At 39.4% G+C, this 18,081-nt stretch overlaps 1 protein-coding gene and 1 long non-coding RNA gene across 2 annotated transcripts in view; one reads left to right on the forward strand and one right to left on the reverse strand.

Annotated features, from left to right (window-relative positions):
* Nucleotides 1-7,740: 7,740 nt before the first annotated feature.
* On the reverse strand, nt 7,741-14,350 carry LOC138042224 (calcium/calmodulin-dependent protein kinase type II alpha chain-like). Its single transcript, XM_068888038.1, has 3 exons — nt 13,623-14,350; nt 11,839-11,961; nt 7,741-9,510 (listed from the first exon to the last, which is right to left on the reverse strand). The coding sequence occupies exons 1-3, from the start codon at nt 14,313-14,315 to the stop codon at nt 8,878-8,880; spliced, it is 1,449 nt and encodes a 482-aa protein (XP_068744139.1). The 5' UTR covers nt 14,316-14,350; the 3' UTR covers nt 7,741-8,877.
* Nucleotides 14,351-17,090: 2,740 nt separating this feature from the next.
* Nucleotides 17,091-18,081, forward strand: part of LOC138042280 (uncharacterized) — a 6,058-nt gene continuing 5,067 nt past the window's right edge. The window contains exon 1 of the long non-coding RNA XR_011130974.1: nt 17,091-18,081. This exon is cut by the window's right edge and continues 595 nt beyond it. This is a non-coding gene — a long non-coding RNA (uncharacterized lncRNA).

The raw sequence follows: 18,081 nt of genomic DNA on the forward strand, positions 1-18,081 counted from the left end.
CTTTATGATGAATCTTCTCGCAGACAATACCTTGCTTTTATGTAGCCCCGCTGGGCGTAATTAGCTGTTTCTCAACCAATCGCTAAATGAGCCATTATGCCGTTGTAAGACAAAAGATTCGGGTGAACCTTGGGGGAACCTCACGTATGCAATCTCGATTATTAAAATTTTAAATCTGCGAAAATGAATTACGTTTTTGTTCACATTGAAGAGAGAGAAAGAGAGAGTGAGTATATTTCATTGTAAATGAAAGTGCCCGGCTGTATAGTTTCCGGGGAAAATAACAAACTTGTTTTTACTGATCGACGGCGCATATCGACTTCCGATCCACGCGAACAAGAAAGAAATTAAGATAAAAGTTGATTGAAGCAACCTTAACTTGGCGAAAATTCCAATTAACTTTCCAAGAGCTTTATACTGTCCCTCGTTTTCTCACAGCCAAAAACATTGGCCGATTGCTTCATGACATTGCGCCATTTAAACTGTGGGATACCTTTCTATACCATAGAGGAAGATTTCATTTCTTGCGTTTACACTTTCGACAAAAATCTGTTTTACTCGTGCAGTGACCTTTGAAATGAAAGTACACATGCAAACTTTAATTTACAACAGGTCAGCTTATAATTTCGGACATTTACGGAAACCACCGAGACAAGACCCTGAGTGAACTTGCACTTAACAAGGTAACTACAGCTGAACGGAAACTAAACTGTATAACATTTTTTCAACTCCAAACTGACATCAGTCGCCATGCAGGCAAACATGCGGTGAACTAAAACAGAAATAATGTAATCTGGTTGTTTAGGAGCAATTTTTTATCACCTGCGCCTATATCGCAAGCCATTTTTTGAGCTTTTCAAATGACAAATGACTTTCGTCTATTTCAAATTCACAGTGAGTCCCCAAATTCATAATTAATCAACTAGCCATTCGAAACTTTGTATCCGGATGTTATGGAGATGAAGAATTGTGTTTAAGTGAAATGGTAAAAGGGAAACGACAAGCTACTTCCCTGGAGCTAGGAAATGAGCTGATATCGAACAAGAAGTGAGCTGATATCGAAACAAGTTTCTTCCCGTGATTTTTGGCAAATCATGTTTTAGCCACACGTTTGACGCCCCGGGTTAACAAAAGGGAGCTTACGAAACGAGGACGACGACGGCTACGAGAACCTCATTTAAAAATACGAGGTTGCGTTATTCATATCAGTACGAAACTATTTCATGTCGTTTCGCGTTAAAAATGTGTAGTAACTGTCGAGGAATTAAACTGGTATGAGTGGATTGGAAGCGTAGAGAGAAAACTGAAAATTCATCGTCATGTGCTAACGTCCTCGACAGAACCTTGAATTTGGTCATTTCACGTGGTCATTTAGGAGATGATGGCAAAGAAATGTACCAAAATGTAAGACGCACGTGCAGAGCGTGCAGAGCCATTGTTTTTGTTCACTAAACCCATCGTTTTGTAGCGTCATCGTTGCCGCCGGCGTCGTCGTTTCGTAAGCTCCACCCTATACACCCTTTTAATAAGTCTAATACATGCCGTTTTCCGCTAATGACGTCGAACTCACATGCTTTCAAATTTTATTCAGAAATGTACAAAGGCCTTTGTACATTTCTGAATAAAATTCGATGTCATTAGCGGAAAACGGCATATATTAGACTTATTAAAAGCGTGTATAGTAAATCTTTCCACGTACAAGTACCACTCGGAAACACTGAATTTAATTCCTAATTTCTCAGTTTTATTTGACTGTCTTCTCTCTGTCGATAACAAATATTTAATGGTGGATAGATGTAATGATCAAAACAGTGACATTGGGCACATTTTTCTATCTGCTTCATGGAATGTCGGAGATAACGAATTACAACCCGCTTGCCTTTTTCTTCGTTCCCGGAATTGACAGCCACTCGGCGGATACATGCGGAATCATTTAAGCCAAGATGAAACCTCGCAGTCTTGACGAACGTTAAACTTACACTGAAACCAAGCAAAGATATCGGAGCCTTTGTACATCAAGGTGTAAAAATAATAAACACGATATTAAGATATGTGCTTCACACTGAGTACTTCACCGACTTGATGACAATACAATCTTGGTAAAGTGGTGACTTTTTGAGTCCATGGTTAACAGCAAATATTAAAATTTGTAATTATATTTATCTTTGCTTAAAATGAAATCGAAAGTTCACTATGGTTATATTGTGAAACAAACCGGATTCAGTCAAGATGGAAACTATCTGATATTAACAGACTGATTTGAAATCTCTTGTATTAACATGAAGCATTTTTTATTTTCAGTAAATATTCGATAGAGAGGAGCCTTTGTTAGTACGTCGGGCAACTATGAATATCCTCTCAGTTATTGGACTAGTAAGTTCCTCGATGGTTGAAACAAGAAACTGAACTTAAATAATTAAAATAAACTATTGTAGACATTGTAGCAATAATCTCGGATTATTAAAGTGCGTTCGATAGTCGCTTTGGAAGCAAAGCAGAAGGGTAGGAAGTTCATTTGAGGATACGAGCATGCACTTCTTGAGATGGTTCAATAAGCGTAAATTACTATGACTCATGTGATAGGAGTGAAATACTTCGCCACTGGGTAGACACTAAATCAGTGAGTGGGATCTGTTTGATTTAAGCCTCCCCCCCACCCCCCCGGGATTTAAGAAGGTAAGCAATGGTCAAAATAACAACGCATTGTTTCTGTGGAAACAATACAACGTAAATAGCACCCCCCTTCCCCCCCCTCCCCCCCTCTTCCTGAGAGGGTATGTGGTTGCTAGTAAAATTTTCAAGTTTACTTCAACTTTTTTCTTACAGCAAGTTATGGCTATTAGTTGTACTTTTCGTGTGAATAACTTGAATTCACGAAGTTGTTGACGTTTTAACACCTTTTAAAGCGGACTTTGACCTGACCGACTTATTGGCAACCAGTCAACCGCGCTAAGACGCGAGGCTGACGAGGCGACAGCCTTAACAGAGACGAAGATTGCTGTGTTTTCAGAAAAAAATTTGGAGCGCTGCTGGTAAGGGCACAAAGGCCTCTTATCATGTGACTTTAAGGACCAATGAAAGCGCGTGTTTTGAAGTGTTTCATTAGATTGAAACTGGCATGACGCGACATCGTTAACGTTCACGTGGATATTTATGATCCACTGAAATCATACTTCTTTTCCATTTCTCGGACCATCGTGCCGTGTACACTTTCTTTGAGTGTTCTTAAATATTTATTTTTGAAACAGTGTGTGAATAATGAGCTCAAGACTGAACCAGCGTACGTGTTCTTTTATCGGCCGCTGTTGTCAATTTCGGCCCGGGTGCCATTGTTCAGCAGAGCAGGTTGTTTTCGTTTTGTGACCATTGAGTTGTAAAAAAATTCAATTAATTTTCAAAGGAAATCATATTTTCTGTAAAGTACACAATTAAACGATCAATTTGACTTCTAATTCATGGCTATATCTTGCAAAATAAAAATTGTTCAAGTGAAACAACGTTCATATGTCATGCAGGAGAGTTTGATTCCTCATGACATGTTTCACACTGAAAACGCTCTCGCGATTTTGTACATGGTATTGTATTTTTCCCAACTTAATTATTGTGTATTCCTTTTAAAATTGCGGCCGTTCAAAAATTACAGCAGTATTTTCAATATTATTGCACGTTCACACTTACATTGTTCGAGATACAAAGTTTACATACATTTCTATTGTTATTGTGTTATTGTTAAATGAGATATAACAATGGGAACATTTCCATTTTCTCCCAAATTATGTTTTCTTCTTCTTAAAAGTGAATAAAATGAACGTCACAAAGGCAGACTCGATTTTTTTGCTTTGTGCACGCTCAACTCTTCGAAGAAGTGACGATTTTTCAATAAAAGTGGAGTTTTCTTTACGTTACCGGACAATGACACTGTTAATGTCTTGTATGTTGCAGTTTGAATGTCAAAGCACTTATTGTTCCAAAGTGCTTTCCGCGAAACATCAAAAGGCTTTTTTCAAATGCAACTATCGATTCCCATGTTTCCCACATTACACCGTAAACATCACTAGCTGCATTTGAGAATTTGTAGGCATGTTTTTGAAGAGCCCGCTAATTCCCCAACTAAAAAGGCCTACTCTGGGACCTTAACTCGCCGCGAGATTGTGCGAGCTAATGCGAGTTAAGGCGAGATAAGGAAAAATTGAGCTTGCCCATCAGTTGTGAGTTTGTGCGAGTTAAGGCGAGTTATAGGGAAAATGATCAACCTAATGTTGAGGTGATAAGGGTTAAAACATATAATATGCTTTATTAGTATAATTTTCAGCGGTGAATATAAGAATTTAGAGTTATATTCACCGCGCTACCCGGTGAATATAACACTTTGGAGGCGCGGCTGCTAAGCCAATCAAGCACTTTTCCTGCCTTTTTATCTTGTTTTAGCCCGTTGTTTTGCACTTTTCTTGATATTCACCGCTGAAAAATACACTAAAACAATTATTCGCCTCAGGCTCAGTAAATATTGGGGAATATTTTCCTCGACTACATCTCGGTAAATATTCACCAATATTCACTTCGCCTTCGGCGAAGTGTTGTTAAGTAACATACATATAAAGATGCCTTGGAATCTTTGTATGCCTTATGTATATATCCCTAACAGCCTCCATGTTGCCCAATTACAAAAAAAAAAAGTAAACAAAAAAACTTCAGATGAGCTCCAAAGTTGAATGAAGCCAAATCTTATTTAAAGTCAGTAAATGAATTTCTTTTTCCCTTCAACTGTAATTGGACACGGATTGTGTCAGTAGGTCCTGGAATTAGTCCACAGAAAGGCCAGAGACAACTTCACTCGTGAACGGCCATATTTACAACAGAGCATTTTAGGCGTCCCAGTCTGCGTGAAACCATCTCTCGCCTCTGTCTGAGACAAGACCAGACACGCATGGTTCTTACGTTACGTTTATGCCTATAAAATCAACTGTAATGTCAATTGCTGGTTTAAAAAAAAAAAAAAAAAAAAAACCAGCATGTTAATTTTTTTGGTAGGCTAGGTATCGAAGAGCCATAACATTTGCGCTTGCGCTGACGGAATGTTTGAACAAGAGAGAAAAACGCAGTACCTCCAGACACCGGCGCTGGAGCGTCGTACCAAACGATTCATCCCGGGATTTCGGCCCGTTCGATCGCTTTTGGACGCAGTTGGCCCTTCGCTGCTTTCTGCTACCGACCTTGCCTCCCGGTACGGCATTGAGGGAGAGATATGTCGGCCCCTAAACCATTTGTGACAAATCCCACGCCTACTCACAGCTCCAAACCACCCTTGTCAATATGGCGTAAGAATTAGATGGCTTATATATTCAAGAGAAAAGTCATTTTATCTGTCACATGGTAAGCACTGGAGTCGCAGATTACAAAGTGTGCGCATGCGCCCCGCTAAAGGTAACGTACATACAGTCATAAGCTTTTCCCGAATAACTACAGGAGCTAATATCTTGGAGACATTACATTTACAGCTAAAATACATAACATATACAAATACCTACTAAATACAAAAAGGCAAGGAAAAGGAAACATACAGGTCAACTACTCTGCTATATTTTCTGTTGAATGAATGATATCAATAAAACTATTCAAAGTAGTGGCAAAAGTTGGACATCCGTCACTTTTTAGCAGCGCTACATGGTTCAAAGTCAGTCAAAATCCCGTAGTTTTACTGTAAATTTAGCCGCGTTTGCCCCCCGCCAAGATGGCGTCAAAAACCGTGGAAGCATGTCTATCGGTGTACGCAGTAAGTACGTTGGAATTGATATTCGATTATAAAAAATTTAAAATAACCAATCGCATTTGGTGTAATTTCCATCACTGTGAACCGTCCCCATTACTGACCATCATTGGCTATGATTGGGCATCATTGCCTCCAGTGACAATTTTTCGCGATAAAAGAAAGGGAATGTGGTTGGTTGGCCAAAAAGAAAGGGAATCCCTTAATTTCCAGTCACTAAACTTCTCCCAAATTGACATTTCAATATAACACAGCTAAAGCGACATACCATAGCGGAGTTGCCCGGGCGTGTACGGTACTGAAAAGAACTTTTCTTTATGTGTTTGATGTTATGAGAGCGCGACGGGAAGCTAACTCCAGTGGCGAGTCAACTCACCTCTGAAAGGTTGTTGTTGAAACGACACCATCTGGACTAACCTCGTTCAGGGTCCTTCCTTCTTCCCTGGACCTTGGGAACGAGGTTGCATCTGAACGATCAAATTCCAACAATTGACCTCTTTAGCTTGTACGTTTTGTTTTTCTATTTCAGACCACGTGATGTTACTCTAGGAAACTGTTTCTTTCAAATGTCGTCTTATGCACGTGCATATGTATGCGTAACTTATGAAAAAACAAAAGGAAAATTCCCTTGGGAAGATCACGTGGTCTGAAATGGTAAAACAAACCGTACAAGCTAAAGAGGTCCATAGCCCTTATTCACGATAGCCGCCATGTTGGTTTTCAAATTGTCATGCAAATTAGCCATGTGTTATGCTGGGGGGCAAACATTTAAATAAAGGCAAATTGCGGAAAATCGGCTCGTCGAAATATTGAATTAACATTGCTAAAAGTACATTTTAAAATTTAGAATTAAGTACCTTTTATAATAGGTTTATACCTTTTGATTGCCTCCGACATTTCTCCTTTCTACCTTGTTATCTGCTAATTTTTCAGTAAAAAAATCGAAGTAACTTGTGTGAGCATTCTATTTTACTACTTAGGTGATAAACATTCAATGAACATGAAACAAATCATCTGTGTGGCTAAGATGTTCGTTATAACCTGTCGAACTTGTGTTGTTTGCCCCCTCAGGAGTGTGTAGCTAATTTGCATGATAATAGCAAATCCAACATGGCGGCTATCGTGAATTAGGTCTATTACGGATATGGCAAAAACGCGGAAATTGGAATCAGACCAGGAAAAGCTTTCTTCAAATCATGAGGCGACAATTTATTCAGGATAAGATCCAAACGCTGACCAGGAGCCTATGAGTAGGAGCGAACAACGGCCTTATATTCCTGTCACGGCGTTTTCACAGACCGATTTATTTTTAGATTAAATTTCCCGCGTGATTGCATGGATGCCTGGTAACTCAGCTGGAATAAGCCATTTTGAAATTCGTAAAGTAGCGCTCTGCGCATGAACAGATCGCAAAACCACTGACAAAGGTTTTACTTTAATCCGGCTCGTCAGTTCGGTGTGAACAGGGCGAAAATTTTGCACTGCACGGTTCCGTGCGAACAAAATGTCCGGTCAAATTTTCAGCCGGTAGAAAATTCGTCCGGTACCATGTGAATGTAGCCTCGGGACTGATAATCGAAAGGACGTAGGTTCGACTCCTGCCAAGGAGCACTCGGATTTTTCCGATCATCCCCTACAGCTTAGTGGTAAAGCATCCGAACAAATAATCGGAAGGTCGTAGTTTCGACTCCTGCCGAGAAGCACTCGGATTTTTCCGAATATCCCCAACAGTCGGAAAGTCGTAGGTTCGACTCCTGCAAAACAGCACTCGGAGTTTCCCGAGTGTCCCCGTGTCCTAGCTCCCAGCTGAGCTCATGTCACGGCAACGACACTGTAAAGAGGTGCAAAAATTCAACAAGGAAAAACACTGCCAGTTAAAAAGGGAAGCTACACCTCAGTCTTACGGGATATATATTCGCTTCAATTAATGTCCTTTGTAGCTCTCCAAGTAACTTTTACAACTGAAGCACACCTTGCACGAAAAAGGTTTTTAATATTCGGCTAACAATATGCCGTTGAAGAAATGTATTTTACTGAAAACAGAAAGAAGTTCAATATTTGAACTCTAAAAATTAATTAACTTGGCTTTTAAAAAAGCGGGTTCTTTACCCCTTCTCCCTATTTTTTAAAAGGTTAATTAGCTTAAAACGTTGTACACGACAAACAGAATGGGCACAAAATTGTTTCAATTCGAATCACAACTACCTAGTGCTATTTCCCCGTGTGTCTGTCCCTGATTCAGAGTTACATATCGTCGAATGGCAAATAATTGAAAATGTCAAGCATCAATGTCAAAAATCAATAATTTAAGGATAAAAGGTGTGATATAAGTATTACCAACATTACCAGTACTACATTCTTGTCAGGGTAATATTAATATTCATCTCAATTAAATTAATTAAGTGACACCTCAAAAACAGTACAAATTGAATAACACCTAACTATGGAAAATTGTCAATGGCAATAAAATAGTATTCATCTCATATTTAACCATTTAGACATTCCTGGAAAAACAATTTATTTACACTTAAGGCGAAGCGATATAATACTGCATTACAACCTGTTGTCCGGTCGAATTAATTCCCTATGAAATCTCAACTAAAATCTATTACATTGATTCTTGGAAAAAATCACCCAATTTTAGATCATTTTATAGTCTAGTTTCCTATTTCAATTAAAGATAAACCCTCCATAAAATCACTTAATTTAACCAACTCCATTAGCTTACGATTAAATTGCTATGAAATTCTATGCGCAGCACAAATTCTGATGAATAGCATTCCAGATCATGGAAACATACCTTTGAAAGATGGCGAAAATCAAAGAACCGTTTATAGCGATTAATGATTTAAATGCTTCAACTTTACGTCCTCTGAGTCGGTGATTTCCAACAGTTTATCGCTGAAAAGTAAAACAAATTACTTACAACATCCAAACCGATTTAATTTCTTCAAAAATAAGCTTTTGCGAGAAGCTGGCGACTCCTAACATTCAACATTCTTCGAATAATTTGTTGCCTCGTCGCACCAAATCTTTTCGCAAAATTCCCCAGCATTTTCTTCCAATTGATTGGCAATCGCATTGTATTCTGATTTAGACCTGCTGTTCATCTAGACACGTCCATTTCCAGACGAAGATCTATGAAAGTGGACATTAACCCAATGTCCGTTCCTCAGCTGCCATACTCTAGTTTCCTCTGATTGGTCAGTTACGGGCGCTCCGCTGTTTCCAATCCGCTGCGTGAGGCGCACGTAGGAAATGCACGCCGACTCCGTGCTTAGGATATGCACGTGTGGTGACAAGATGGTGGTATTCGTCGGCGCGCTGCGTTGCCGCACGCCGTTATCGAAGTAAAACTTGTGAAATTCAACGCCCTCCACTAGATTACCATTGGCTTCGGGCTCAAAAGCCGTGATGTGTGGGTCGACAAGTTTACTGTAGGTATCGAAATCCTGTGTGGTTATGCTCGTAATAAGCTGCTGTGTTAAGCGAACAATTTCTTGCTCCTTTTGCGTTTTCCAGGTCTGCTGTACCGCGGAGGTCTGAGATGCGCCATCGGCTTCTTCTGGTTGTGTCGCCGTTACTTCCTCGTCCGATTCCTTTTTTCTCCTTGAGCCGCTAAAGTTGTGAGTCGCCAACATGGTGGTGAGAATCGCCCCTTTAAGCTTTCGCCGCGCGTTAAACTTCCTTAGGCCATCGAGGGTAGTTTGCCGATGAACCTTTGATGCGATTCGTTCACGATTCTAGAAAGCGAAATTGAGAGTGATGTTAGCGCTCCGCGTATTGCTTAAAATCAGTTTCACAGTTAAAGAAAATCAACGAGTGACAAATTTCGCGACGGAATATCTTGGCCAAATGGGTCAACACGGCCTACTAGCATAACCAGTCGCAAAGAAGATTCTTTTATTTGAATACACATCTGGGGTTCTAAAACAGGTGCACAAATATTGAGAGAGAGACAGTTGATGTGTTTACGCGATGTTGCAATTAAGATCGACAATCGATTAGGAACTCGCACCAATGAGTTGGTAAATGCGAAGGCATTTTACTATAATTAAGGCAAAATTAAGTATAGAAAAAAAGAGACAGCTACGGGAATAATTATTACTTGTCAAACGTCTTTTAAGACAGCATGTTTAAACTGGAACAACCGAAAAAAATCTTGTGAACAATCTAGAAGGTCACGGTGCGGGATTTCGAAAGCATAGCACACGATCCTGTGGCCTGTTTGTCAGAAGTCCCGAACATTTTCGGGCCTATTTCGCGTGCTACAATTCCCGGTATATCTTCGCAAGGCCGAGGTTCCAAGCCATCAAACAATCCTCTTAGTTTTTCTTACATTAAAAACATGTTAAAGATCGGCTTTTCAAAATAAGCAGATTGCAGTTTGACGACTGGCTTTTCGAGTCCGAAAAGTTCTCGGGACTTTCGAGAAACAGGCCCCTGGACTCGCCCTTTCTTTGAGAAAAAAAAAATTTGGTAAAAACTGAGAAAATCTGTCTCGAAAGGGCCTCAAAAATATCTACATGTAATCTATGTAACAAGAAGGAACCACACCACGCGAATCTCGCATATAAATTAACAAAAATATTGGCCCAAGCGGAAACTACCATAATACTCTTTGTTTGTTCACCCAAATTTTGAATAAGCATTGTTTCCTGTTTCTCTTGGGACTTACGGCGGTCCCAAGAGAAACAGGAAACAATGTTTATGCAAAATTTGGGAGGACAAGCAAAGGGTATTATGGCATTTTCCGCTTCGGCCAATTCGGAAATTAAGAAGGAATGGCCTATGAACATGGGATTTGAGAGCTGTTATAAATCCCATGTAAATTGAAAGAGGCTTTTTTCACAATTTTCAAAGGAGATTGGAATAACTGCTTCGTTGATTCTTGAGCTGTATAGATATTATATCTTTTTTCGTAGTTGGTCCACGAAGAAAACTTTTTAAAACAAATTGGTTTAATTAGTTCAATCAACTATTTGGGTATCCCAAACTTCACACAATTAATGCACTTTATCTTCTTCTTTTCCTTTGTACTATTTATCATGAAAGTCGTTTTACTTTGATGTATGTCATACTTTTGTGAAATAAGACAAACAAATGTATGACCTGACTTCCTACCTTTTGAGCAATAGACATCTGCTAACTTGAAATCTCACATGACACGTTATCACAATCAACAAATGAATTGATATATGAAACGAATCATATATTGAACTGCGGATATGAAATTAAGTGAAGCTATGAGCTTCCCAGTTGGTTAGAGTGTCGCACTGGAATCGCCGGTTCAAGCCCCTTTGAAGTCCTGAATTTTTCAGGCTTCTCTACGCAATTTCTAAAATCGCGTTAATTACTGCGAGGATCATAGCTTCAATTGATGTTGTCACGATGGAGAACAAGTAACCGTATCAAAGCCTACTTCATACAGGACTGTGTTTGCTTGAACAGAGCCTTGACTATTGAGGTATGCAAAAAAAAAAAAAAAAAAAAAGAGGGAAGTTAAACACTGAAAGCCCAACCACTAGGCAGCTCTTTGAACAAAGTGCTTCTTTAAACAAAAAGTTCCACTTCTGGGTCTATTTTGTAATAATCTAGATTCTCCATTATCGGAAGAAAATTATTGTTCATGGATGGTGGTTGTACAACAATAAGCTCTTGGGAGTGGATTAAAATTTCACGAAACTCTCTTAGGTCACAGAGGTCTGGCTGAATATGTAAGAGGCAGGATTGCTGGATCTTTCATGAACAGGAATGCTCTGAATTTCAAATTCCCATCAAAAGTTTCATTTTCTTCTGCAACCAGTAACTGTAATGGAACAGGTTCATGGCTCACAGATAATTTTTTGATGTACTTCTGTTCAGTTTAATTGTTTTCTGTTTTTTTTTTAGCAGTCTACAAACTATTGCAGCAAATGTGAGATGGCAGTGAAACCAAATTGGTTGATTGTAATTTGAACTTCAGAGTTCACAAGTTAATGAAAGGTGAAGTAAAAGGAACTTTCTTTAGCAAGGGGAGTTTAGTAATGCCTTTCAGGAACACATCTGTTTGAAACAAACAGAAAGCCTACCACAATCCATGGATGCTTCAAGACTTCTGCAGCAGTGATTCTCTTGCTTTGGTCCACTGTAAGCATTTTCTTAATGAGATCCTTGGCCTCATCCGTCACGCTATCCCATTCCGGTGATGGAAACTACCATACAACAAACAATAAAGAAATTACAACTTCAAAATGCATAATTTTTTTCAAAGGACAAGAAAGTTTTGTTACCAATCATACAACTGACACATCATACCCACAAAAAAGTACTACATCTACATATATTTTAGATGCAGGGATGCAGCTGTATTTAAACAAGAATACATAAGAATTACTGATACATTATTAAATAGTTGAGGGTGATATCAGGCTTATGTTGAAATTTAGGCTTTCCTTGAGCTTTATGCTATTTGCCTAGGTTATTTCGCGTGTACCACCTGAAAATATATGAGGTAACTTGTTTGTTTTTACTAGTTTTTCTTAAGATGCAACAAGTCAAAAGGAGAGCAATCTGGATGTAATACTTGAAAAAAAAAACAAAAAAAAACCAACCAACCAACAGCACCTATCTTCTGCAATGAACTGCCACAGGTCTTACGTAAAGATTAAAAGCGAAGATAAATTAATTAAGAATGGCCAAAATGATATGCAGAAGCTGTACATTGTTGAAATAGCTTGAAATTGGTCTCAACTTGATGAGTACACAGGAACACTAAAATCATGTCACCCTAATAATTTCGTGAAAGGTAAGCTCATTAATGCATGAGTGAATTTATAGAGGAAAATGTTGCTGGAGTGTGCACCTTGTTTTTAAACAAAGTAAAATATTGACATGAAATAATGCAAATACAACACAATCTGTCATTTTTTCCAATGTAATTAAAAAAAGAACCTTCAAATGTTAGGATAAATTTTTTCGTAAAACTGATATCATTCATTTTGTGGCCTGTCACCCACTCATGTCATTGATTCCCGACATCAAAAAGGTTAAAACTTCAATTATTGTAGCCATTAAAATCTGTAATATCTAGACTAAATTAATTCACTCCGAAATAGCGCCTGAATTTGCTGGATATCAATCTAAGCATGACGTATATCATACTGATCAATTTTCTTGAATTCACGAACCCATATTCCAAACAAATTTTGTGAGTTCTTTACTTTTAAACACTTAGCAGCAGGTTTCTTAGCTTTGTAATTAAAAAAAACATTAAAAAATTGACGCCATTTGCCTGAATAAACTACACGGCCTCGATTATTGAAAAAAAAATGCTATAATTTACCCCAAAATTATCGTTCCAGGTGTTTTCAGAAATAATAGCTCTATAATTGAAGCTAGAGAAAACCACAATGTAAATGAAAACCATAGCATGATTTAATCTCTGCGCACCGCAATCTCCAAGAGCAATATATCTTGGACTCCTTGGCATTTTTACAGTGGAAGATTTGCAAAGAGAAAATAGCTGCATAGAAACAGAATTTTAAAACAGGAGTGAGTGTCAAAGCGGAGAAAGGAAACGGGACATGTCATTTATCTTTAAATATAAACATTGGTCACGTTCTCCGGTTGATGGCTAAACAGACAAGCAAATGGAGAATTTTAATACATCGATCACACACAAAAAAATTAATGATATAGAACGAATCGGATGCAACGAGAAAATTCTTGTAAGGCATGCTTTTGATATGAAGTGCGAACTATGGAACTATGGAACTAACGCTAACCCGCGAACTATCATACGCGATTCCACGAGAAATCAAAGTATATTGGCAAACAAAACAAATTGAACCAGTGTTTTTGTAAGATTACTTACATCGTAAGCTCCAGCCTTAATCTGACTGTATAATTTTTGTTGATCTTCGTCCCAGAAGGGTGGGTAGCCAACGAGAAGAATGTAGAGTATAACCCCAGAAGCCCACAAATCAACCGCTTTGTTGTAAGCCTCTTTCTTCAAAATCTCTGGGGAAAGATAGCCTGGCGTCCCCGCAAAACCAAACCAGCCCCTTTTATCGTTGTCTACTTCGATCGCCAGTCCAAAATCTGCCAATTTACAAATAGCTGTCTTGTCTTTGCTGGAAAGAAGAAGATTTTCAGGTTTCAAATCTCTATGAACAATGCTGTGTTCGTGGCAATGTTGAACACTGTGAAGAACCTGTTGTATACAATGAGACGCGTCAGCTTCGCTGTAATATTCTCGGGCCACTATCTCCTCAAAAAGTTCTCCACCAGTCACCAGATCGAATACTAAGTAATAGAAACCTTCTTCAAGGACGCTGGAATGAAGACGGACAATGTTTGGGTGTTTCAACGCCCGGCAAATACGAGCTTCACGCTCAACTTTCTGTATGTCACGAGAGGTCATCTTGCGCGTATCGAGGATCTTTACCGCAAATTCCACCTTGCCTTCTTTCAGAGCGCATTTTCGAACTATGCTAAATGCCCCTCTTCCTAGTTCTTCCTTGATATCATACATATCATGAAAAGGCCTCAAGCTTGGGGACGCCATTGTTGCTCACAATCTCAGCTTCGATCTTTTGATCTTCGAAGAGAGAGGACTGGTGTAGAGGCAAAGACTCGAGCTCACCGGAAATAAATTTTGCCCACGTCACGTCTACTTCCGATGGTCAGAAAAATGAATAATGTTGAAATGGCCAAAGATGGTTTTGCTTTTAATCAATTGTTTGTTTTCTACTTTGTTCCAGTTCGTAAAAAAAATCCAATATTTCAAAAGGAGGCATTAATTGAGAAGCAGCTTCAACAACATAGAAGTTAAGTGGTGTTGAGAGTCGGTGCAATCGTTAATCGTTATTCAAATGAAGTGGTAATGTTCTGTTCAAAAGTTGTAAACTTCTTTCTTTCGAAGGACTCTTTTCCTTTTGCGTTCGCTGGCCTGACGAGAACGGGAAAAACACACCTCTGTAGCCTGCAAGCAAGCTCTCTCGAGGGGTTTTCACCGACCTAGAGAGCTTGTTCCCAGGCTAAGACCTCTGCCATAGGTCGAAACTCATTATGTTGAGCATGCGCGGCGGTTTCTTAGCGACCAAATCCTCACGTGATACTTCAAGTTGTGTGGGCTCATTTAACAACAGCAGAATTACGATGAAATGATATCTGAAACGAATCATATATTGAACTGCGGATATGAAAATCAATGATGATCCTCGCAGTTGTGTACGCAATTTTAGCAATTGCGTAGAGAACCCTGAAAATCTCAGGACTTCAACGGGGCTTAAACGCGTGACCTCGACATACCACGAAGCCACCGACGCTGATGAAAAACAGTTGAGTGAGAGAGCCAGTTCAGCAAGACGAAGTAAGGTTTCCGAGCTGGTTCAAAAATATTTGAGTGCTTGGAGGCCGCCTTTGTTGTTGGGAATTACGGTGTATAAAGATGTTATGTCCATAGTGAAAATGATTTTGTTTTCGCCCGGAAAATTGGCGGCTCTGCTTTGCGCGCAAAGTGTTATATCTAAATCAGTATAACTCTATTTGTGACTGTGCTGGGAATAAAGTTTTGGTGGCCGAGAAGCTAATCGCGAGCAACTTTATTCCGCGCTCCTACAATACCGTAAGCTACGCAGGCTATGACTGTGCTAGGGCAAGACCGCAAAGTAATAGATCAACGCTCTTATCTAATTCAATCTTGAGCATTTTATTACCTTTCCGGTCTCTAAGACAGGTGATAGGTTTTTTTTCCCAGATTGAACGATGAAGAGATGTTTGTTTGCTTGTTTATTTGATGAAGCTGTTTAGTCAACAATTATTCCACGAGGGCGTGTTGGATATGAGATGGTAAATAGCCAACGAGACTCGTAGCTCCGAGTTGGCTATAACCAGTCTCATATCCAACAAGCGCGAATAGAATAATTGTTTTATTAAATTTCCTTAAACTCCAAAAGTTTGGAAGTACGAAATACGAGCGAAAAAAGCGAGAAAATCCGAGCGAAATCGCCAAAACTCGATGAAGATGCGATGTTGTGTAATACCTGGTGGTCAGACAGACGCAGGCTCATGACAAAAACATTTCTTACCTTTTCGCGTACTTCTAAACGTCGGAATTGATTCAAACTTTCCACAAAAACGTTTTCTTGCTTTATTCAGAAAGAAATTTCGCTGTCCGGCGAAACAAATTTTAGCATAGCAACGCTTAGTGCAATCATTTGCCATATAAGGTCAAACTAAGGTATATGAGCTGATAACCGAGATTGAGTAAACCAATCAGAGCACGAGAAGTGCATTACCCGAGGCTGAGAATTTAATAATATGTATTAGCAACCATCCAGCCTTAGTTGGTCAAAGGCAGTATAACTTTATCCAGTGGATAAGTCACTATCCAGAGTATCAAATATACTTCACGTTTAAACGCTGGCCGAGATTTTCTTACACATCTTTTAACTAGATGTGCTTAGAGAGTGTATATATTCACAGTTGCGAGGGCAGCAGTACTGAGATCTTTGCCAAGATTGAAACTGGCGGAAAGTGAGTTATCACCGCATGATGTTATCCGACGTTGAAAAACTAGTGCCTAAGTGATGTGGACCTGCTGTAATTTTACAATTGCACTCAAAGTCCCGACCACAACGCCAGGGGGAGGTACATCTGTTGGTTCTTTAACGTCTCACAGAATTATTTAACACTGAAAAAGTGCCAAATTAAACACTTTGAAGATGGGATTTGAATAGAACGCACTGTTTCCTCAGTTATAGAAAGACCCTTCATGTTGGTCCGGCCAGGGCTCGAACCCACGATCTTTTGCATCTCTGAGCCATCTGATCGGTGGTGAATGTTATTTGAAGCCATCATTACGAAAGGTAGTGGCCCAGGGTCTTACAGGCGATAAATATGCTTAGAACTTACAACTTGGGGAATAGGAATATTATGTTTGGATACGGAGTGAATTCGAACGTACTGCGTTGCCAACGTCTCGCACAACCTGAAGTGTGTGATATTTTTGCGTGAAGCCGCAACTTCAGACTCGGGACTACATTGCATGTTTTAAGTAGCATTCGTGGGGTATTCTAGACGTGACAGGCGAAGAGCAGGATAAAGAAAGCTTTTTTCTCACATCAAAGGCTTAAATATATTCGATAAAGCGTTAACTTATTACCGAAAAAAAAAAAAAACAAAACAAAATACAACACCAATTAAAGCAGTTTGCCTCATCCAAGCTTCATAACTCGCTGGTTCAAATCACTACGTAGTGATGTCCTCGGTATAACAAAACGTTTTTGACTCAGAAAAAATTTATGGATTTATGAAAGGAGTCTTGGTACTAAAAAAAGAAAGCCCGATAGAATGAACTTTCCCAATGAAAAAGTTGAAATCCAGTTTTCAGAGAACTATATTCTACCGATTTTTCAAAGTCTTCCGAAATGGAGACTGACAAAAGTGGCTCCAAGGATAAAATAAAGTGAGGAGAGCGGGCATCCCCATACATGCCAAAGGTAATCTGTATCAAGTTATTTTTATTTCGAAAAGTTAGTTTTATTTCGCGCGGATAAAGTTACCTCGCGCGTTGCGTGGATACTTCGTGGAGGCTTCGCATGACACGACTGAACGATGCACAAATCATGGCCAACTCTCCAAATAAATTCTCCATCTCTTCCTCTGAAAGACTTTTCTTCCGTTTGTCAGTTGATTTTTTTTTTGCCTTCTTTATTGTTTTTGCATAGGTGGACGAGTTCAATGTCGTGGGCTTTTGTTTCCCTAAACTGTCCGATTTTTTCATCTCTTCCCCCTCATCTGGTGATGTATCATCGGAGCAGGATCTTTCTGGTGTTTCGCTAGCACTCTCTAGCTCGTTTTCCGTTTGTATTTCCTCTTCTTCACTGACACTGATTTCTTCTTCTTCGCTACAACTTTCGTGTACACTGGAATCACTGGAACATTGCTTTGAGTCAGTAAAGGCAATTCTGATTGTTTTGCAAACAGGGCTCCAGTCGAAATCTTCTTGGAGTCGTTTTCGTTGACAAAACGAACAGCAATTTTGCTTTCCGCATCTTCTGCCGTTTTGGTTCGCGTCACTTCGCGAAGGACGCGTATGTGTCCCTGAGCGTGGGCTGTCCAAGCGGAACACATTCCCGCCATATGATTGGCTGTTGCATAATTATCCCCTTGGCATCTATACAGCGTGGGAGTCGATACAAAATTTTTACTTGGTGGCTCCGTATAATTCGGAGCGAAAAAAACCTGTTTAAAAGCATATTGTATTAACCATTGATCCCTGGAGACACTTTCATTCAAGTGAAAATTAACACCGGCCAGTGGTATTG

This window comes from Montipora capricornis, chromosome 3 (genome assembly GCF_036669925.1).
Source record: "Montipora capricornis isolate CH-2021 chromosome 3, ASM3666992v2, whole genome shotgun sequence".
NCBI classification, from domain to species: domain Eukaryota; kingdom Metazoa; phylum Cnidaria; class Anthozoa; order Scleractinia; family Acroporidae; genus Montipora; species Montipora capricornis.

Bases quoted from the DNA above. Each gene is read 5' to 3' on its own strand.
- LOC138042224 (XM_068888038.1), bottom strand. From the start codon at position 14,315: ATGGCGTCCCCAAGCTTGAGGCCTTTTCATGATATGTATGATATCAAG. The intron at 11,962-13,622 runs GTAAGTAATCTT...GTTGTATGGTAG, and splicing joins TTAAGGCTGGAGCTTACGAT to TTTCCATCACCGGAATGGGA. The intron at 9,511-11,838 runs GTAGGCTTTCTG...TTCGCTTTCTAG, and splicing joins TGAAGCATCCATGGATTGTG to AATCGTGAACGAATCGCATC.